The following is a 21,505-nucleotide window of genomic DNA, read 5'->3' on the forward strand; positions in this document are numbered from 1 at the left end:
ATCAGTCATAAGGCAGCTTTCTCTATTTAAACAGCTCAAAGCATAATTTGGCTGTCTGTGTAGCAGGACCCTGTATCTTCATAGCTTGAAAAGAATGAGGAATGCTGTGGAGAGGATGCAATAAGTTACAAGGCATTAAACTCATTATTGGTTTTCTGAGTTAGGTTTGTGTCTGCTTTTTAGTTTAAATAAAAACATTCATCTTCTTAGGACTTGGAATGCCAGTTCATACATGTGATTTACCTCTTAAACAGTTAAGCCATCAGCCAGAATGTTACACATCCAGAAGGAAGGGTTTTTCCAAGTTGTTTCTATATATGCATATCTTTATGTAGTCACTAGTCTTTACAATATTGCTTTTTAGTAGTTTGCTAGAGTTCTCTATAACTATGTCCTCTGTTCTTGAGAAAAAATATATATATGTACCTTTCTGATGTTACTTGAAATAGACAAATCTCTCTGGTCTCAACTATAAAATATTTCAAAATAATTTAATTATTTTTATGGCTCTTTTTGCAACTTTTCTGTTCTATCATGATCTTTTCTTAATTGCTCTCGTAACAAAATTATGACAGCTGTGCCACACAACAAAGATATTGTTAATCGTAGATTCTTCACACATGGCTCTTCACCTGCATGTGTCAAGTGAAAAGATGATGTCTACTTATGGATGAAAAATTAAAGTAATTGCTATAGCATTCATTTGCTTTTGAACAGTGTTGCATACTTTGATAGTAGAAAGCCAGAAAATTGTCAGGTTTTGAATTTTCAGAAGGTGCTGGATTAAAATAAAGTGTGTTGAGTGACACATAAGTAACTAAATGCCCCTTAATAAATTCATGTGGTCTGGCTAATATTTTCTCATCTTTTATTCTAACACTCCAAACTTTTGAGCAACATTATATAGTTGTCCTGATATTAGAATTAGCTTTTCTTAGACATGTTCCTCTTCAATTGTATTTCATGTGTCTTTTTCCTCAAATCTTTCCTTAACTTCTGCCCTACCCAAAGGTTTCTAAAGCCAATGTTTTCAAAATCATTCCTGGCTAATGCAATGGACTGGATAATCAGATTTACACCAGTGGATTATGGAGGCATAGTGAATTTGCAGTGACACCTAGAGCTTTTGCTTCTGTTTTGACTAAAATTTAATGCATTTTGATATCCAAAAGCTTATATCAAATAAGAATAGTACATCATCTTCAGATGCAGTATTATTAGTTATAATGTAGTGCTTACATGCTTATGAGAATTCCTAAGAGTAGGCTTTACATATGGAGGAGGACCAAAAAGGTTCCTAATGAGATGGAAATATCTGCTGCAGAATAGCTGACATGAAAATAAAATTTTAGTATCAATATGCACGGCGACTGTATTTTAAAAAGTCCCTGACTCTGTTTAGTTGGCTAAATATTGCAAATAAGGCCATAAACATTGAAAATATTTCATGAAAATAAACATAATAGTATATTATAATTTTACTAGAAAGGTTTTATGATTTGCCACTCACTGACCTCTGTCTAGACTCATCTGTGTATCAATGTATCACAGTTCTCTTGCTGTGCTTTTCTGTGCTCTTGGGATGGTCATTATTTCTGAGTTAAAGCAGTGTTTATGCTCAGTGCAATAGAAAACAAATGGTTTGTGTGCTTAATCAAAAATTTGGAACTATGCTAAAATTTAAATATCTTTAATATGATATATGCATATAAACACAGAATAACTACATGTAAATAATAAAAAATGCATTATCCATAATGCAGTGTATTGAATAAATGTGAAGCAAATTAAAATGTGGTAGTGAAATCTGCTGAAGTATTAATTTCTTCACCTTAATGTTTAATTTACCAATGCAGATTTCTCTGAACTACCTCTAATTTATCTTTGGTAGTCCTACCTTCATATTTCTTGGGCAAAACTTAAACCATATTCCATTTTACTGCTTCAAAAATAGATGATTTTGCTATTTGATAGCTAATCCTGTCTGCTTAGCACACACAAGAGAAATGATTTGTCATGCTTTTACTCAAATATCTTCCTAATCTGAAAATTACTGTAAATCATGTGGCTTTACGCTTTTTGGAAAACAAAAAAAACCAGCTATTTCATTTGAGTTGTCAGATGTTTCTGTATGTTTAACATCCAGTCTGTTCCTTATTAGCCTGTGTTCTGTGCTGCCATTGTTCTTTGGCTTTCTTCATACCCTTGTGTCCTATCTTGAAAACTAATTAAATTCAGACAACAGGATGATTTCAGGAGTCAAGAGAACATAGAGCCACAGAACAAAACAACCAGACAGAAACGTATGAAAACAGTGCTGTTTTCCAGAAACTAGCAGTAGGTACTGGCCAGAATGAGCACCATTCCACCTCTCGGGGTTTTGTGCAATTTTTTCATGGGTTTTAAGCAGAAGAGGCACCTTGATGGATCTCTCTGATGCTGCCAAGGGAAAGAAAATAACTCGAGCATGGAATAAATTAATATTTTAAATTTAGCATAAAGGGAAGCTGGAGAAGGCCCATGTCACTTTTCCAGAGAAACCCTCGTAGATCTCTGACGGCTGTACCACACTCCAAAGGTGTTATTAATCTTAGATTTTATTTTCACATGTGGTTCTTCACTTCTGATTACTTTTCCACAGCAATTATGTGAGTGAAGTAATTTGAAAAGAAACTATGGATACTGACTTTTCAGTATTTTCTGTTTTGTCATCATTCAAATGTTTCTTTATCAATTACATTTTTAAATACACAGTAAGTAAACAACCATAGAATCTCAGTAAGAAAAACTTTTTAAGTTTTGTGGCAAATTCATTTTGTAAGACCATATACTATTTAGCAGGTAATGAGGACTCCTGTCACCCTGTTGGTCTCACACAATGGGAGGATTTTCAAGGTAGTGTTTCTGCTCTTTTAGAACCTTGCTTGTGATGAGACAAGAGTATAGCAGGATTGTATCTTTTTTTTTTTTTTTTTGTGAATTTAAAACACTTATCTGAACAGCTTGACTAGGTTTGGTAGTATAAGATAAGAACTCCCATCAGAAATGGGCTAATTAGCAAGACTAACTTGACTCTGGGTGACTCAAGCTAATTGCACTGGAGCCACACTGACAGAAGCCAAAGTACTAAGCAAATAATTATTTAACAAGTGGTGAATTTTGCTACAACCTGAACCTGTAACAAGGGAGGAATGTCAAGCCCATCATCATTAGTGATGCTCTAGAGTTCAGAGCATGAAATGGCCCTTTCTGTAATGAAATGCAGGTTTGAGACTTCCTTTTGAGTAAATAAGGTGAATTTTTTAATAGCTTTAGAATTGCAGTTCTTGTTACTTTCTTGATGCAATGCAGACTAAGGAGTTGTCTGTCATTTAAAATCAATCCCCTGAGGAAATATTTGATAGAACAATTAGACTGGATGTTAACAGTTTAGCAAGCTTTAGGGCAACATTGACAGTGATTCTTTATATACAAATATTTAGGAGACTGTCAAACAGATTTATTAATACACAGACTTAGAGCCTGAAAGTAAGAAATACAAGTAATGTAGTCATTCAAAATGCATCTTTTGTTTTGTTAGATGTGGATGATATCACAGATTTCAACAGAATTCTTCTGCTGCTAAGGCTAGAAGTGACATTTAATGGATTTAAGCACTCTAGAGGTGCAGTTATGGAGACACAAAAAAGGTACTTTGTTTAGTAGCCTTAAGGATTCCTCTAGCAAGAGAAATCATTACTGTTTCCTTATTTTAAAAACAAATAAAGAAAACCCAAAATCTGGCAGATGTTGCATGTGATGAAAGATGTGTTGGCTGTGTATTGCAGTTCTTCAGATTCAGGGGCTGTACTCAATCCCATCACTGAAATCTATTTTTTGGTTTTTTGACAGCTGTTTTTGCCATTTACTTTAAAAGCAGATGGGGAAAATGCAAAGAAGAGATGTCAATTTTATTACCATGTATAATCAGCATCTGTGCAATACATCAGACTTATTTCACAGTTTGCACTTTCTCTCTGTAGTAGAATTCTTTTGGGATTTCTTGACAACTTTCTTGAAAGACTTCTTGTAAATTAGGAGATACTGGAATTAAAAGTATAGATTAATTAACTGCTAAAGTCACTTTTCTGTCATCCAAATTTACTTAATCAAGATGTTAGATTCTGATTCCTTAATTATAAAATAATGACTAATTTGCCTCTCTGTATTAAAATTCACGTTTTCTTAAGCAAGATGTTTTATTTTATTTCAGTATTATGAAATGCTTTTTATACATCTCTGATCCCTTCACATATTTAGGTGCAGCACATATTTTTTACCATTCTCTACTGAGAGGGTTTAGTATCTTGTACCCCATCTGCATGATTTAAAGTAAAAATGATTCTGTAGAGAACAGGGTGTTCTCCATTCTCAGTCTGCCCTCCTTCCTGGTGCAGCAGCCTTTCACAGAAATGACTTTTTATGGTGGGAAAATAGGCTAGTTTAAAAGTGTCAGTATAAATAAGCATGTTGTCTGTCTCTGTAAGTGCGGAAGCAGTAATCAGTAATGGTGTGCTGCAGGCTCATGGTACAGAACAGCATCCTCCTGGAAAGTGTCAAGTGATTTACATGTCACAGGGCTCTCTGGGGACCGTGTGGGAAGAATCTGTCTACTGGCTGGGGACCTACTTTGATTTGATTTGATTAGGTTGGAAGTCACAACTGCAGAAGCACCTTTGTTTCTCAGAATAGTAAGTGGTTGTGCATTACAGTGCTGCAGTGATAAGCAGAGGGGAAAGATTTCCAAAGAGAAATGTTCACAGTACATTTCCTAGATAGGAGTGATTAGGGAATAGTCTTCAAAAAAGGTTTCAACTAGTTTGGCAGCATTAAAAGACAGTAAAACACTTATGTATCGATGCAGGACTTCTTTGAAGTGAAACTCTAAAAGGAGATAGAGACTTCATATTAAAAGTATTAATTAGCATTTGTGTGGTGGTGGGCAGAGTACTTCTTTTTACATGAGGCAATGCAAGCTTTGATGAAGAGTGTACTTAACCATTATCTTTGCTTATTAAATATGCTACTAAAATTGACTGTGACTTTTGAAAAAGAAACCACCAAGGCACTGTTTATTCATAAGAAAATGTTATGTTAAATGATGTTAATTCATACAAAAAAATTATTTCATGGAAAAATATTGACTCAAGGGATTTTTTTTTTTGTCTTTGGTGATATAATACTACTTCTGGCCAAGTCATTTGCAAATACTTAATGGCTGACTTTTTCAGTAAGCAGTAATTACAACTCATCCTATTCCAGAATTTAAAATATTTCATTTAATATAAGGAATTAATATAAAGGAGCTTTTAATTACTATGGGTTATGGGTTTTATCAGTAGAATGCAAATTTCCTTTAGATATTAGTCTATCTGTACTTTGTGACTCGGGAATATATCTAATTAGATTTTCTCTGGAATAGTGGATACAAATTTACACTCTGTGAAATTCAGCTGATTCTATGAAGATAAAGCAGAAAATTAGAAGATAACAAAGCTTGAAAATGTGGATTTGATTTACTTTCTTTACAGACAAAATGGGGTATAAAATATTTTTCTTCTGTATTTATATAATCTTACTCTTCCTGTCTTATGTTAATCTCATTTTCTAAAATGTGATGTCTTTCAGTGCCTACACTTCGGCTTAGGTTAAGAAAATGCATACAAATCCTTTATCCAGAAGAGCTTGTAAATATATCCCTGCACTGCACATTCTGTCTGCTAGAATGTACATGTCTCACTAAAAGGAGATGTTAGGTAAAGTTGACATAAAGTTCATTTTCATATCCACCATGGAATTGGTGCTAGAGCTGCTGGGAAGTTAGCTCTCAGAAATATGCTGTAGCAAGGCTGTAGCAAGCTTTTCTTCGGCCCAAGTAATTTGTAGCCAAATTGGACTGCAGTAAATGAAATCTGCTATTTCATCTTCTCATTAAAAATGGCCTACATGGATCTTGTAAAATACTTCAGTTTATAGAATATGTCTTTTTAAGTAAGAGAATAAACTGGAAAATACATTGTGTCCTAATTTATTTAATGCTAGACCTCAAGTTACATGCCTTATCCTACCTAGTTAAGATCATTATATGTTTACAGATATGTGAATGTAGACTGGAACCACTCCAGCACTAGGTTACAAATCTCTATATTTTGGGCTAATAAACAGTTTTTATAAATGAGGCTTGTGATAGCCTTGTGTGGGACCATTACTACTGCAATATCTCTTGCAGACAGAAAGGGACCTGGGGGTGCTGGTCGACAGCCGGTTGGATATGAGCCAGCAATGTGCTTCAATGGCCAAGAAAGCCAATGGCATCCTGGCCTGCATTAGGAATTGTGTGACCAGCAGGAGTAGGGAGGTGATTCTTCCCCTATACTCGGCACTGCTGAGCCCACACCTTGAGTGCTGGGTCCACTTCTGGGCCCCGCAGTTCAGGAAGGACATTGAGATGCTTGAGCACGTCCAGAGGAGGGCAATAAGGCTGGTGAAGGGCTTGGAACACAAGCCCTACAAGGAACGTTTGAGGAAGTTGGGGTTGATCAGCCTGGAGAAGAGGAGGCTTAGAGGTGACCTTATTGCTCTCTACAGCTTCCTGAAGGGAGGTTTTAGACAGGTGGGGGGCGATCCCTTCCACCGGGCAGCAACTGGCAATACAAGAGGACACAGTCTCAAGCTATGTCAGGGAAAGTTTAGGTTGGATATTTGGAAAAAATAGATTAATAAAAGAATAGATTAATAAAAAGAATACATTAATAAAAAAAAAGATTAATAAAATACTGGAATGGTCTTCCTAGGGAGGTGGTAGAATCACCATCACTGGATATGTTTAAAAAAAGACTGGACTTGGCACTTGGTGCTATAGTCTAGTTGTGGTAATAGGGCACAGGTTGGACTTGATGATCTTAGAGGTCTCTTCCAACCTCATTATTTTGTGATTCTGTGTGATTCTTTCCCATATACCCAGAAGCATTTTTCCCTCTCTGGCAACCCAAGACCTCCTCTGTATTATGGCCTAATCCTTCCCTGTCCTTTTCACCACCCCTCTCCTTTCCACTCCTCTGCATATGCCTTATGTGTTTGCCTGTGCTAGATACTTCTTTGGCTGGTTTTCAGAGCTCCACATGCGAGCATTGACAGGTTAGTCCCTGGTGGTTAGGCAGGTGGTTGCTGCCAAACAGAATATGTAACAGGAATGGATGTATGGCAGCCATGCTGGGTTAATTTGAGTTCTCAACTCCTTCCAGTTACTAAAATGAGGAAGTTTTGTTATCTAGAGGGTTTACCTCTCCCTGATTTAGCCACTTGAGTGGAAAAACTATCTTAGCTGATAACCGTGCCTAATCATTATTTTCTGGGAAAACTAAGCTAAGATTTTAATGTAAGGACAGAACATACTTGGGTGTGGCCCAACTTGGTGTTGGCCTTAATTTCAGCAAATTTTTGCTTATTCAGGTGTTTGCCTTCTGCATCTAGCCAGGGGTATAGGAGAGAAGTGACCTTGTTCCTTTGTATCCTGATCAGCACTCCCAGTCTGATGCAAACTGTGTTTCAGGGGTCCAAAAGGCTCAGTCAAGGCAAAGAGTATGAATGAGCATTGTGTTTATGGAAAACGTTTTCCATCTTGTGACATGGGATTCCCCTCAGTGCTTAAAATACCCCTGAAATCTACAGCAAGGTGACAACATTTTCCTAAAAAGGACTAAAAGAGTGGTGATGAAGTGAGATTTTTGTCATCTAGAAGATTTTTTTGGAGCTTTTGGGTTTTTTCCTTGAGTTCATCATAAGACATTCAAAAGCAAGTTCTGATAAGTTAAAGCATTATCAGAGTAAAGAGATTTTAAGTATTAAACATATAAATATCTCTACCTGAAAGAGACTTCATGAAGACAGGAAAAAATAGCTTCAGTTCAGCTGTATCATGATCTCTTGAGAAACTATAAAAAGAAGCAATTTCTGTTAGAATATTTTCTTGGAAAAGCTTACTCTGAATATATGAGCTTATTATTTACACTGCATACACACAGACACTCATATGTCTCAATCAAAACAAAAGTGAAACAGAAGACAATTAATAGGACAAGAGTTAAAAAAATGAGGGCCAACATCTGCATATAGATTTTAAAAGGCCCTTTCACCTTAAATTCTGAGGCAAGGTCCTTGTAAGTTAGAATAATGCAGTAAACGTAAAGATTTTTGATTAATTTTTGTAATATGACTTTGGCATTGTCTTTATGTACATAAATCATAGAGTTGATACCTGTGCATGAAAGAGGACAATAGCTTATTTGATGTGTGCTATGTAGTTTGAATAATCATGGCTTTTCCTGTAGTACTTTTTGTTATTATAGTTTCTTTTGTCCACATGGCAGAAGTTTGCACTGCCATACCCATGATATGCTGGGGTGTGTGAAGAAGCAGCTTCTGGTTTGACTCGTGGGCACCTGGGCCATTGGTCTATATCTGCATTGATTTCCCATATGCAAACCTCTACAAGTTCAAAAACTTCTTGGAAAATGGTTTCCATCAGTAAATTCACACTTTACAGCATGGGAATTTTCAATTACAGTCACTATACGTACAAAGCAAGCGTGGCCAGTAACATTAGCTACAAATTGAAATTAAAATATTTGTTTAAAGAAGTTAGAAGTGTGGCTGTGCAAATCTAGTATTATATATTAAAGAAAATATTTTGTGTACAGCATCTGGAGAAATTGTGTGCATCTTTAAAAACATGGCAGTTGCGTTGTTGCAGGTAGCAACATATATTATTTGGTCTGTAGCAGCATTCCTCTCCCCATTCCCATGGTTTGCATATTTCAATTATTTCATAGAAATCTTTATGCATTTCTGAATAAAAATTACTATGCAAACTGCTATATGTGAATAATACTTTGGGAGTAAATTAAGACTAATTCAAGATTGAAACTCTTGATGACAATTCTGAATTAAATTTTTGAAAAAGCTTTTATGTTCTGAAAATAAGTTGGTTTTTTTATATTAAATAAGGATTTGGTTTTCATTTAAAATATTACTCTCTACAGGTTTAAAAGTTTGGCTGGTTGCTTGGTGGGGGCTTTGAGGTTTTTTTGGTTTAGTTTGGGGTTTTTTTTGGTAATGAAAGAAATCAAAATTATACTGATAAAGAAAGAAAAAGTTATCTTCTTTGTTTAAGTCTATCCCTTCTAGTTTCTTATGGCTTTAATTCTTGTTTAGCTCAGGGGTTGTATTTTTATGTTGCTGTTATTCTTTTGCAGACGGTTAGAACAAAATTCAATCAAGGTCATACCTCCTGGAGCTTTCTCCCCCTATAAAAAGCTTCGAAGAATGTGCGTACCAAATAACTTGCATTTATTTACATACGTGTATATATCTCTCTCAATATTAAAAAAAAAAATCAAGATGGTACAGGGGAACTGCAGTTAATATGTGAGCACTTAAGAAAGTTTGACTGCTAGAAGGCAAACTGATATAGCAGCCTGATGATTGAGATCATATAGCATCTTTGTCATATTAACAATAATTGGGTTTTTACCAAATATTGAAATTGTCTAATGTGCTTTTGCGTAGAAGCAGTATGTTACTGTAGTGAAAATTCTAGTAAAAGAGAAAAGAATGAGGATAATTTCAGATTATTTTTGAGGCTGTATAGCACTGGGGTTGTAGCGAGCAGAGGATTATTAAAAAATGTACTTAAGCAATCAAGAAAAGTAAACATTTTGTCCTTTTTCTCCAAGCGTTTTGAACTATTTTTAACTATGCATTTTGTTTCAGTGTGTTGGAAATTTCAGTGGTTTTATATTAAATTTCTTTGGCAGTGTATCATGTAAATATTTCAGTTTCTCTCTCCCATCCATGCTTAATTCTAATTACATATTATCTTAAAGTTCATTATTTTGAAAATCACTTGAATTAATTGAATCAAATTGTTTTTGTTTCAGTGACCTGAGCAATAACCAGATCTCAGAAGCAGCTCCAGATGCTTTCCAGGGGTTACGTTCACTCAATTCACTGTAGGTATCTGTTTGACCTGTAAACAGAAGCAAATTTCTCTTACTCTTATAGTGAAATTATTTTGCCCTTTTGGATCTGTGCAAAATTTCGCTATAAATTCCATCAATTCTGAAAGTTGTAATAATAATTTCAGAATGATAATGGTAATTGAATATTCTTTTACAATTGGACACTAATAATGGGTGGTGTTTTTTATTAAAAAATTGACTTCAATGCAAAACCAATCATGTCTTTTATTCCCTGGTTAGTTGTTCTTGCAAACAGCAAATCCACATTGCAGGGTCCCTTGGTAAGTCTGTAATCAGTGAGGTGCTGATCCTGCAGAGAGCTCTTTGGGTTACACACCTTTTGGGAAAGTGTGTGATCCTTCTGCCTCACAGGACAACAAGGATATTGCAAGTATCAAATGGTTGTTACTAAATTCCTTTCAGGAAAATGGGAATTCCTCTATTTTTGAAGTCAAAATCCCATAGCATATGCCTTTCATAATGGTAGTTTTGTCTGCTTTATCTCCTGGTACAGAGTCCTCTATGGCAATAAAATCACAGAACTTCCAAAGGGCCTATTTGAAGGACTCTTTTCTCTGCAACTGCTGTGAGTATTTTTTTATTTAGTCTATTTTAGGATCATTCAAAAGGGTAAACATGATGAGAGATTTATGCCAGAAGAAGAACTGGCAGGAAATACCATATGTAAGATCAAAGTACAGTAAAACCAAATTATGTTAAAACCAAAAGAGTCAAGACTCTTGTAGGCCAGCTTGCCATTCATCTACAAATGTGATCATATCAGTTAATGTTTCAGCCTAAAATGACTCAAATGCAGTTATTCTCCCATGTGGAATTTCTAAGGATAAAACTCATAAACATATGATACACTGTAAATGGCAAATGGGGTGTATATAGTTGTGTGGGAACCATAGAAGGAATATTTGTGTGTTTTAAAAAGAGAAAATATATAGTGGAAATGCTATGCAATTGCATTTCTAGTTGCACCCATGAAAGAACAGTATTGGATCACACTGATGACTTCTAATGTTTACTGACACCCTATGCAATTATTTGAATCTTTGAGATTGAGCTGCTAATTTGTTTAACACTTTGGAAATTACCACATGTAACCTTTTCAACCATTGCTGTTTAAATTTTATACTGGAATAAAGAATGCCATGGTAGTAAGTTTATCAAAGATTGTCAATGTTTAGCAGAAGAGGCTGTGCAGTAGATGTACTGTGTAAAATAAATGTGTTAAATAGACAATAAAACAACAGTGGTGGTTTTGAAAGAACTTATCCCACAATAACAGACTTGTTGAGTTAGAGTCTTCTTAAAGAATTTAAAATATCTTCACACATGTTTAGAATTATCTAATGTCCAGACTTCATGAAGTGGTTGGCAAAATGTCAACTAATTGAAGATGGCAAAACAGTAAATATACACAAAGAAAATGAAACTTCTAGCACCACCTAGAGGTTTGCATTTCAATTTACTTTAGTGACAAAATTGGTATAGTGTGGGAAGCTATGCTTTCCTGTTTTCCTTTAAAGATGTTTTAGTAATAAAATATATTTCAGATCTGGTAAAAAAAAAAAAAGGTAAAAGACCTTTCCTAACTCTCAAGTCTGTATTAAAAAAATGTCCCTATCTTAATATACATTACAGATAGTACATTTAGGTCTAAGTAAATTTCTGCTTGTGTGACAAAACTTTTTATCAGAGCATTAGGTTTCAAGTCCACTATTTCATTCCATTTTTGGCTCAAAATGGAAAGAAGTAAAAAGTATTTGGTTATAAAAATGCATTTAAAGGAATGGCTTTTTTTTTTTTTTTTTTTTTTTTCTCTTCAAAAGGACTTGGTTTAGATTGACTTGTTTGTTTTAACACTAAAAGTCTGGGAGGTACAGGGAAGAAAAGGTTCCCTTTGAAGATGCAGAGGAGAAAGGATCCAAGAGAGATTTGGATATATTCCATGCCACCAGTTTTTACTACAACTCTGTTAATGTGGCAGCATGCTGATTAGTAACATATAATTAAAAGTGCCACTGCACATCTCTTCCAGCTAATGAACACAGTGTTCAGTTCCTTTTTTGTTTGTTTATTTATTTGGCAAAGAAACTAGTTTTCCTTGAATATACTTGATTTTTTTGGCTTGTTTCTTTGCACAGTACACAAATACCACAGAGACATTCTACTAGCACATACAAGAAATGTGATTTTAGCTAAATAAATGCAAACATTTAAACTCCAAGTTTCAAATATATAACTTAAATAATACTTCACTGAAATTCCTTATGTCACTGTCAATTATAATTTGTTACTACATCTTTTGTTCTGGTTGCAAAGGTGCACAAAGAATTGTTAAAAATGCTGAAGCTGCGACACAAAATTATTCCTTTCAGTTTTATAATTATCTTTCATTAAACAGGTTATTGAATGCCAACAAGATCAATTGTCTGCGAGTTGATGCATTTCAAGATCTGCACAACTTGAATCTTCTTTCTTTGTATGACAACAAGCTTCAGACCATTGCAAAAGGCACCTTCTCACCCCTACGTGCGATTCAGACCTTGTACGTGTGTTCTTGTTTATGGTTTTCTCAAGTATGACTTCATATTCTACAATGCAGTAAAAGCACTGGGTACTGCTGAGACCAAAGGGAAATAATGCGTGATATTATTGGTTTTTTTGCTTCATGAAAGGCATTTGGCTCAGAACCCATTTATCTGTGACTGCCATCTGAAGTGGCTGGCGGATTACCTTCACACAAACCCCATTGAGACCAGTGGTGCCCGTTGCACCAGCCCCCGCCGTCTGGCAAACAAAAGGATCGGCCAGATCAAAAGCAAGAAATTCCGCTGCTCAGGTAATTTTCTTAGTTCAGCTGCTATTTTTCCTTTATTGGCAAAAAAAAAAAAAAATAGTTGTTATAGAAGTTCTAATGAAAGCAGCTGTCTCTCTACAGAATTATTAAACATCATAGAATTTTTTTTTTAGATCGTTGACTGAATAGAGGGAAATCTGGGAAGTCATAGACTGTTGGATCACGGAACATTACTGTAGTTAACATATTTGGCACTATTTCAGAGTAGCATTAAACCTAACAACGTAAATGTGATATATAAAACTTCAGAATGAAATGCTGAAGTTATTCACTACAAGTATCACCACCATAAATCATTTTTTTAAATTTCCACAGGGCTCTGGATTATGTGAAAGATCTAAAAATTTCTAAGCTAAATATGGAAACAAAACATATTCCTTTTATACATGGAGTTTGCTTCATACTGAAAGTTACTGTTTTCTTTTTCTAATCTTATTCCATTTCCTACTTACATTTCTTTAAATCCTAACTTTTGCCATATGGTATCCAGCTGTTCCAGGTGCATTTCACATTCTACAGTTTATTCAGTCTCAAGTGGAAATACCAGATGAAAACTGTTGTTATCCGTGTTCCGGATACATTTATGACTATTCACACTTTGTTGTTTATCAGCTCTTGTTGTGAATGCACATTTTTTTCACTAAATTATCTGTAGTTAACTGCAGTCCATACTTAATCTAATAAAACTCATTCTTTGCTTGCTGACATTCAGGTGCATCTTCTATTTTTTTTTTTTTTTCTCTCTCTTTATTTAGCTAAAGAACAGTATTTCATTCCAGGTAGGTTTGGCTCTGCAGTAAGATTGACTAACTGCAGATATTCTCTCCCCTTCACCCCAAAAGCAAAATTTGTCATCGCTTTTAGGAAACTGATGCATGTGTATTAACATTAGTCATTACCTGTAGCTATACATAGTTTTCCTTTGTAGAATACTAGTAATTCTGCTTTTTGAATAATAAGAGCTTAGCATGCAGCTCAGTTTACCTTTTTCTGTCTCACAGACTTGCACACAACCTACCAAAGTTATGCCTATACTTACATTATTTAGAAGGTTGCACCTGCTAGTTCATATTTTAACTAATACTTTTACTTACCTTGTACCTTGCCTTTCTGTTGCTACTGTTTTTAAAATGTGGCTCCTGAGCTGCTTTTAAACACAGGGATCCATGCTGCCATCAAAGAGCTAGCACAACTTTAAAGACTAAAACATTCTGCAAATGAACGTTTTCTTGCCTTGCTTTCCTGCTCTACGCTGGCTGCATCTGCTGCTTGCTCACCCTCCTTTTGTTTAGGAAATCACAGTGGAATGCTTGGAAAAGAAAGCTGAAATTCTTAATTAGAATAAGTAATAATTAATTCCGTGGTCACATGCATACAGTGGACCAGAAATACTTTCCATTAAAGAAAATATGACTTTAGAGTTGGGGTGAAATAGTAATTTGCACATGGCTTTAAGCTAAAATACGTCTATGATATTTTTACAAAAGATTTACCAATGTTGGCCCTAGCTCTTTGAAATATGGATATTTCTTTCTTTTACCTGACTTATCAGTTTGTGCACTGTTTTCTTAATTGAAAAAAAATTATTCACTCACATTATATTCATAACAGATTATAAATAACAAATGAGAATAATGCATTTATTGATGAGTTACAGTATGTAATTTGCAATCAGGATTCTGCCATGGTTTTATATGTAGGAAAATATCTACAGTAATTGATTAGGACATCAGTGCACTCCTTCTTTCAAGTACTAAAGGTATATCATCATTGTGCAGTTATCTTAGTTGTTGTCTCTTCAGCTGGTATATTTAGCTCTTCTCCAAATGCTCTGTGAGGTAACACTTAAATTTGCAGAGGTCACGTGAAGTTCTTCAGGCCCTTATACTAATATGTTGTTTTGAATATGAAGAAAAGACAAAATGAAATACCAACTCAGCCAGCAATTTGTCAGCACTAGCATCCACAAAAATGTGTTTTAAAGCAGCATAAAACAGGGGGATTCAATTTCACAAACCTGTAGTGCCACTCAATTCCTTAGAGTGTAGAACAGCTGTATTCCTGCCACAGAGTGACTTCTACTCAACCTTGCCAGCACAACTTTTGCTTGTAAGTTAGAAGTATTCTCTTGCCAGCAAATGTCTTCACAGCCTGGTTATTATATAGCCACTCACACAGTTTAGGCTTATTTACGTACCCTTTAAAAATGCTATTCCTGGGGCAAGGTTGGGGGGTGGGGGGGGGAAAAGAAATTTAATTGCATTTTTAAAAATGGGGTATATACATGCTTCTTGAAATACAGCTTCTGTTGTTTCTCTTTCTATCAGGTTATCAGGGAGAGGCTACCTAAAAATATTTTAGTTGTTGAAGCCATTTTCCCTGAATATTTAATTGTTTAAACTGTTTACACTGATGTACTCTGGATGCAGGAGGAAAAAAAACCAAAACTTATTTTTAGACTTGTTTACTGTGTATTAAATAGTCCTAAAAACACTTCTTTTTACTTAAATGGATACTATAAAATAATCTTAACATTTCTTTAAACACCTAAATATTTTTAGTATTTGTTTTAAATATACCATTTGGAGATGTTGCTCCACAGACAGTATGAAGTCCTAGTAAAATTTCATTATAGTAATTTGGAAGACTAAAGGTTTGCAAGTATTAAATCATTTATTTGAAAAATATAATTTATCTGCTACCTCAATTACTCTATAGCAGTTTCATCATTTGGATTACTAAAACATTTACAGTGGTAGATAACATAGTATCTGATGACTGTTGGGATTTTTTCCCCTCCACTGAGCAATCTGTTTCTCCTTGCTTTGTTTGGTTTATTAAGGATTTAAGTGGCATAGCATGTGTATTTGGCTCGATGATCCTTAACTCAGATTATTCTGCAACTCCTATATATGTTCAGGGAGAAGCTTTTAAAGAACACATTCAAAATAGTGAAGAATAATTCATGGGAGGCATAATCATCATCCTAGATGAAATCTCTAATAAACCCCAATCTTATCTTCATTTTTAAATGCTACTCAAAATGAATTATTCTTTCTTTCTACTGAAGACAATGGCCCTAGCACCATCTTCTAATCAAACGAAAGTTAAGTAGAGAACATGAGAGCTCCGTTCATGTTTTTGTCTTAATTGGCATTACTCTGTCTTTCTTTCCCTCTTGGCTATCTTTACTTTTTCAGGAGTTCACCATTTTGGCTGTAAGTAAAGTTCAGTGTCTGAACTAAATCACAGTGTACCTCCCAGCCCTGATGCACCTTCTACTAGTCTCAGTCTTTTCACCTTTGTCCAAGAAGAACCCACAGGTCCTTTTGGCTTCTCTTTGTTTTCCTTGTTACCCACCCTCAGTTCCTTACCAGATGTTTTTTCCTGATATGTTTAGGATGTTTTCTTTGACTGACTCTGGGAAATGGTGGAGGAAACTTTCAATGTGGTTCTTTTTTTCTCCCTTTTTTTCTTTTTTTATATATATTGTATTTTTATTTAATCTGTGACAGTGATACTGTTACTGTGGCACTGGACATTCAATAATAAGAATGCCATGTCATGTAAGCAAGTATTAAACTTCAAATGCTTCTGTAATTTATACCTACTCCTTCCTCTTTTCCCTTGCTCTTATCCTTGGCCTAATGGATGCAGTTTTGATAACGTAGCGAGATTTTCTGTTGTGCTTGATCTAACCATGTGGTTGTGAGGTATGAGTAAAACATGGTTCTGTCAAGCACCATGGAACGTCACGCAGCTTTCTACAGCATGGCAAGCTGCTGAGGCTTAAGTCAGGATCACACATTTTTTAAATTAAAGCTGAAAACAGGGCTTTCAACTTATTTGTTGAGATGATGTGGAGTATCGGGACTATTAAAAAAAATCACAGAGGTTAATAAAGTCCAGTCAACATTACAAATTTGTAACAACAGAAAGAGAAAAGGTGGCATTCAGGATCTATTTATTCTTGATACAGAGAAAGAAAACAAATTCTAAAACAAACAGTGGCATTTGTTTGATTAGCAATAAACAAGGCTAGATTGGCTGACAATATAATCAGCAGAAAGTACAGCTGTGAAAAGCTCAAGTTAATGTTATCCTGCTATGTGAAGTTGGTCTCAATTTCTTTTTCCAGCATATCTTAAGTCCCTATATTTAACCCTCTCTTGAAGCCCTTGTGTCTGTTCAGTATCACAAAGTTTATCATGCATTTCCCAAGTTGCCCACCCGTTATCTGCATTGCAGACGTCTTTTCAACCCTCTGACAAGAAGAAAATGTTATACTTTATTGACTTAGTATCTGTGTTTTGACTTGAATCTTCTACAGGCACTGAAGATTACAGATCCAAATTAAGTGGAGACTGCTTTGCAGATTTGGCTTGCCCTGAGAAATGTCGCTGTGAAGGGACCACAGTGGACTGCTCCAATCAGAAACTCAACAAAATTCCTGATCACATTCCCCAGTACACAGCAGAGTTGTAAGTTGATCACATAATAAAGGAATATTTACTTACCAAGAAAAACTAAAATTGTTAAATATGAAACAACAGCTTTATTTTTTTGAATATCAAAAATTGAAAGTAACCTCTGTGGTGCACTTCAAAGGATTAAGTATTCATAAAAATAATTTATGCATTATTTCAATACAATGTAGCCTTAAAAATCCATTATAAAGAAATAAGATAACTATTCTATGTTTCTGGTTCTTCAGGACCTGAGCAATCCACTTGGATTTTTTGAAAGATAGTGGGGTTTATTTTGCTTTTAACTGCAGGACAAAGTAGGGCATCTAGTAACCAGAGAGTTGTGTCTTAAAAAGTACTACCTAAATGTTTAAATAGACAAAGATGATTCTTTTTATGCAAAGCATACATTATGTTTGTTGGGCAGGAGACCAGAGGGAGATAAGGCAGACAAACAGGAAAGAGTTGAAAAGATGAGGCAATAATACAATGAATAGAGGTGGGGAGAGAATAACTGAGATTATTACTTGCTTAATAAGTGCCGTATGGGAATTATTTCTAGGCATTACAACCGAAGTAATCTTTAAGGAGGGAGTGAAAGATATAATTAAGGCAGCTTTACAAGGTTTTTCCATGTGCAAAGAATAGTATAAAAGGGAACGCAGAGATGGTTGAAGGATTGGCAGAAAGGTAGATGACAGTGACTGTCGTTGCAGGGCAAAGGTGGAAGGAAATAGCTGGTTTTCCTAGGAGATTCAGTTTAAAGAAAAAGGCAAAATGCTGAGGGACAAAAACCAGACTTTGATTTGATATAGTAAAGAAGTATAGAGATGTGGAGACATTTTGTGATCAAGTTGTCACCTGAAGGGGTGAGATGAGCACCAGGATGGCACACCTCTTAAAAGAGCAGTCCACAGCTGGCATCAAAGCAACACTATGGCAATCAGATATGAAATAATAAGACTATTGTTAAGTATTTGAATATCTGGACAAGAAAAGGGATTTAAAACTGAAATATTTTTGAAACACAAATGGAGACTTTTTTCTGTCTCTAAGCTGGGAGGAGTTGAACTTAGTATTACTATTTTCTGTGCTGATTTTGTCTGGGATAGAGTTAATTCCCTTCACAGTGGATAGTATGGGCTTATGATTTGGAATTGTGCTGAACAGAGGGTTGATAATATGGAGATATTTTTGTTATTGCTGAGCAGGATTTACACGGAGCCAGGGCCTTTTCTACTTTTTGTACTGCCGTGCTGGCAAAGAAGTTGGGGGTGCATGGGAGGCTGGGAGAAGACACAGCCAGACAGGTGACCCAAACTGACCAAAGATATTCTAGACCATGTGACATTGTGCTCAGTGTATAATGGGGAGGAAGAAGGAGGAAGAGTGGGGCATTTGGAGTGATGGCGTTTCTCTTCTCAAGACACAATTGAAGGAGCTCTGCTCTCCTGGGGATGGCTGAACACCTGCGGGACCATGGAGAATAATGAATTAATTTCTTGTTTTTCTTTGCTTGTGTGCATGGCTTTTTATTTCCCTATTGAACTATCTTTATCTCTACCCATGAGTTTTCCAGCTTTTACCCTTCTGGTTCTCTCCCGATCCTGATGGTGGATGAGAGAGCAAGTAGCTGTGTTGAATGCTGAGTTTAAACCACAGCATGTTCTTATTGCAACTCTGAAAATTACAATCCAAGAAAAAAAAATTGATACAGTCTTGTGTGAGGGGAGATCAATTTCATTAGAGAAATATGTTTTATGTTATCTGATATTTTGAGATACAATTGTTTAATTTAAGAATAAAATCTGATGGAATAAGTAATGGGTTAAAGTGTGGGAGGAGATAATAAAGTAGGGGCTGCATAAATGAAATTACTGAACCAAGAGAAGAGGAATGGAGCTGTTGAAATGATTAAGCATGCATTTCTTTGATATTTAGGAGGAATCATGTTTCATTGTCTCTTCTCTGAAGAAATAATAATCTTAATTTACCACTTTAATTGTTTTTTAAGATATTGTCAGGTGTTTTCTTTCTATAATTATAGTTCCTACTTGTTAAATAATCAAGCCTCATCTAGTCTATATTCTAAACACTCAAATTTCAGTTGATAATTTTTTTTTATTAAGTATTTAGTTACAGCACTTCTTTCAGAAAATAGCCAGTCTTCTTTCAAGCTTTTAGTGTATTTAAAAATCCACCATTCTCCTGAGACTGTTATAGAAGTTATTTTCTTTCACTTCTGTTAATTTTTTAATGGGAACTTTTACTTTGAGATGTATTCTACTTCTCTTCAGTTTCCATCATTGCTTCCTTCATATTTTTTTGCTATTAAAGGGCCCTTTTCTTTTCAGCACTCTTCCCAAGTAAGATGGTGCTTAGCTGTAACAAAATCATTATTCAACCTTCTCCTTGTAGGCTGTACAGATTGTTCTTCAAGTCATTTGATGTAATACAAATTTCAACAGTCTTACAAATATTCTAGAGATGGTAGACAAATTATTTCTAAATTTTTTTTTTCTTCTGCAAAAAATCAATTTGCTCTAGCCAAATACATTCTTTTTGTATTTGCCTCACTCATACAAAAGTTACAGCTCTGCCTCTTGTTTTCTCCTGTTATTCCTGGCTTTTGATGCACTGTCTTTGTTGTTTGTCCTGGCACTTCCCAGTCTAGTTCTAGGACCATTCCTTGCTTTCCAGTTTGTGTATTTTCTGGCATGTATGAGAATAGCAGCTAGTTAGCCTTTTTTTTTTTTTTTTTTTTTTTTTTTATCCACAAAATGTGATATAAAAACAGTTGTTAGAGTCAAACTACATTGATACTTGTTAAGGTGATGAGGAGAGCTAGACTAATTTCTGCAGAGTGGAGTTTGGAGTTGAATCTCAGCTTGGAAATGAAGATCAGAACTAAGGAAAAAAGTTGAAAGTTGTCCAAAGGTGGGCAACAAAGATGGTGAAGGGCCTTGAGGAGAAACCACACAAGGAGCAGCTGAGGTCCCTTGGTCTGTTCACTCTGGAGAAGAGGAGACTGAGTAGAGACCTCATTGCAGTTACAACTTCCTTGTGAGGGGAAGAGGAGGGCAGGCACTGATGTCTCCTGTGTGGTGACAGTGACAGGGCCAGGAAGTGAACCCAGGGATCCTTGTGGGTCTCCTCCAACTCAGCATATCCTATGAGTCTCTAAAAAAAAGTATCTATTGTGTAAAGTACAACAGCAATAATACCACAGGGAAAATACCCTGTTTCCTCCAAGTAGCTAGTAGTTTTGTTTTTGTTTTTTTTTTTTAATCTGAAAGTATTAATATCGTTCAAGACAGGTACTTAATTGCAAATGTTAAAAAAAAATATAACCAAACCAACTAACTGCTGCTCTAACCTCCCATTTTGTCACTTGCTCACTGTCTTCCAGAGAAACATTGAATGATCTGTCTAATCTGACAGTAAAGTATTTGATATAAAGTACAAGTCTGTAATTGCACCCCAAAAATAAAATATTTTTCAGGTAGCTTTCTAATATGTAGGAAAATGCAGGAAGCATTTCAGAAATCACTCAAAGTCCCCAGGGGAAATGTTAAATAAGAAATAATTTCAGTCTTATATGTTGATTTTTTTTACAATGATTTTACAGCAGATGATCACCTAACAAGGTAGTTTTAGAAAGCATGAATATCACTGCAGTATAGTATATAGGCTTCCAGGAAGGTTCAGCTATTGTTCAAAAACATGCAATATCTTAGCCATTGTGCTACTAAAACAGAAAAAAATCATCAAATAATCCAGACAAACAGAATATGTAAACATTATGATCAAGTGCTTCTGTTTACTTTTGATTTTGACAATGGTATTCAGTACTTTATTTGAATAAACCAGGTAAAAGTAATTTTAAGATCATTTTCTTGATCTAGTGATTGATGGGTAATAACTATAGTTGCTGTCTTTATCAATGAAGAGCACTGGGTTCAAAAAATAATGTTAAGATACAGAATGGAGATCCCATCACATCTGTAAACATTCCAGTTATCTGTAATAATTTTGATTCTATTGTGTGTGGACTAATTGAAATAAAATAAATACAATTTAAATAAAATTAAGTTAAAATTCTATATATG

At 35.1% G+C, this 21,505-nt stretch overlaps 1 protein-coding gene across 18 annotated transcripts in view; it reads left to right on the top strand.

The window, feature by feature from the left end:
- Positions 1-21,505, top strand: part of SLIT2 (slit guidance ligand 2) — a 259,896-nt gene that overhangs the window by 176,774 nt on the left and 61,617 nt on the right. For 9 of the 18 annotated variants that reach the window (XM_085578557.1, XM_085578552.1, XM_085578561.1 and 6 more), the window contains exons 10-17: positions 9,294-9,365; positions 9,978-10,049; positions 10,573-10,644; positions 12,475-12,618; positions 12,749-12,912; positions 13,686-13,709; positions 16,131-16,148; positions 17,261-17,411. In XM_085578557.1, the coding sequence (XP_085434683.1) occupies positions 9,294-9,365; positions 9,978-10,049; positions 10,573-10,644; positions 12,475-12,618; positions 12,749-12,912; positions 13,686-13,709; positions 16,131-16,148; positions 17,261-17,411 (717 nt within the window). The remainder of the gene's footprint in view (positions 1-9,293; positions 9,366-9,977; positions 10,050-10,572; positions 10,645-12,474; positions 12,619-12,748; positions 12,913-13,685; positions 13,710-16,130; positions 16,149-17,260; positions 17,412-21,505) is intronic. The other 9 variants (XM_085578553.1, XM_085578560.1, XM_077782788.2 and 6 more) reach the window with 2 other exon arrangements.

Source organism: Lonchura striata, chromosome 4 (assembly GCF_050655825.1).
Source record: "Lonchura striata isolate lonStrDom1 chromosome 4, ASM5065582v1, whole genome shotgun sequence".
Taxonomy (NCBI): Eukaryota; Metazoa; Chordata; class Aves; order Passeriformes; family Estrildidae; genus Lonchura; species Lonchura striata.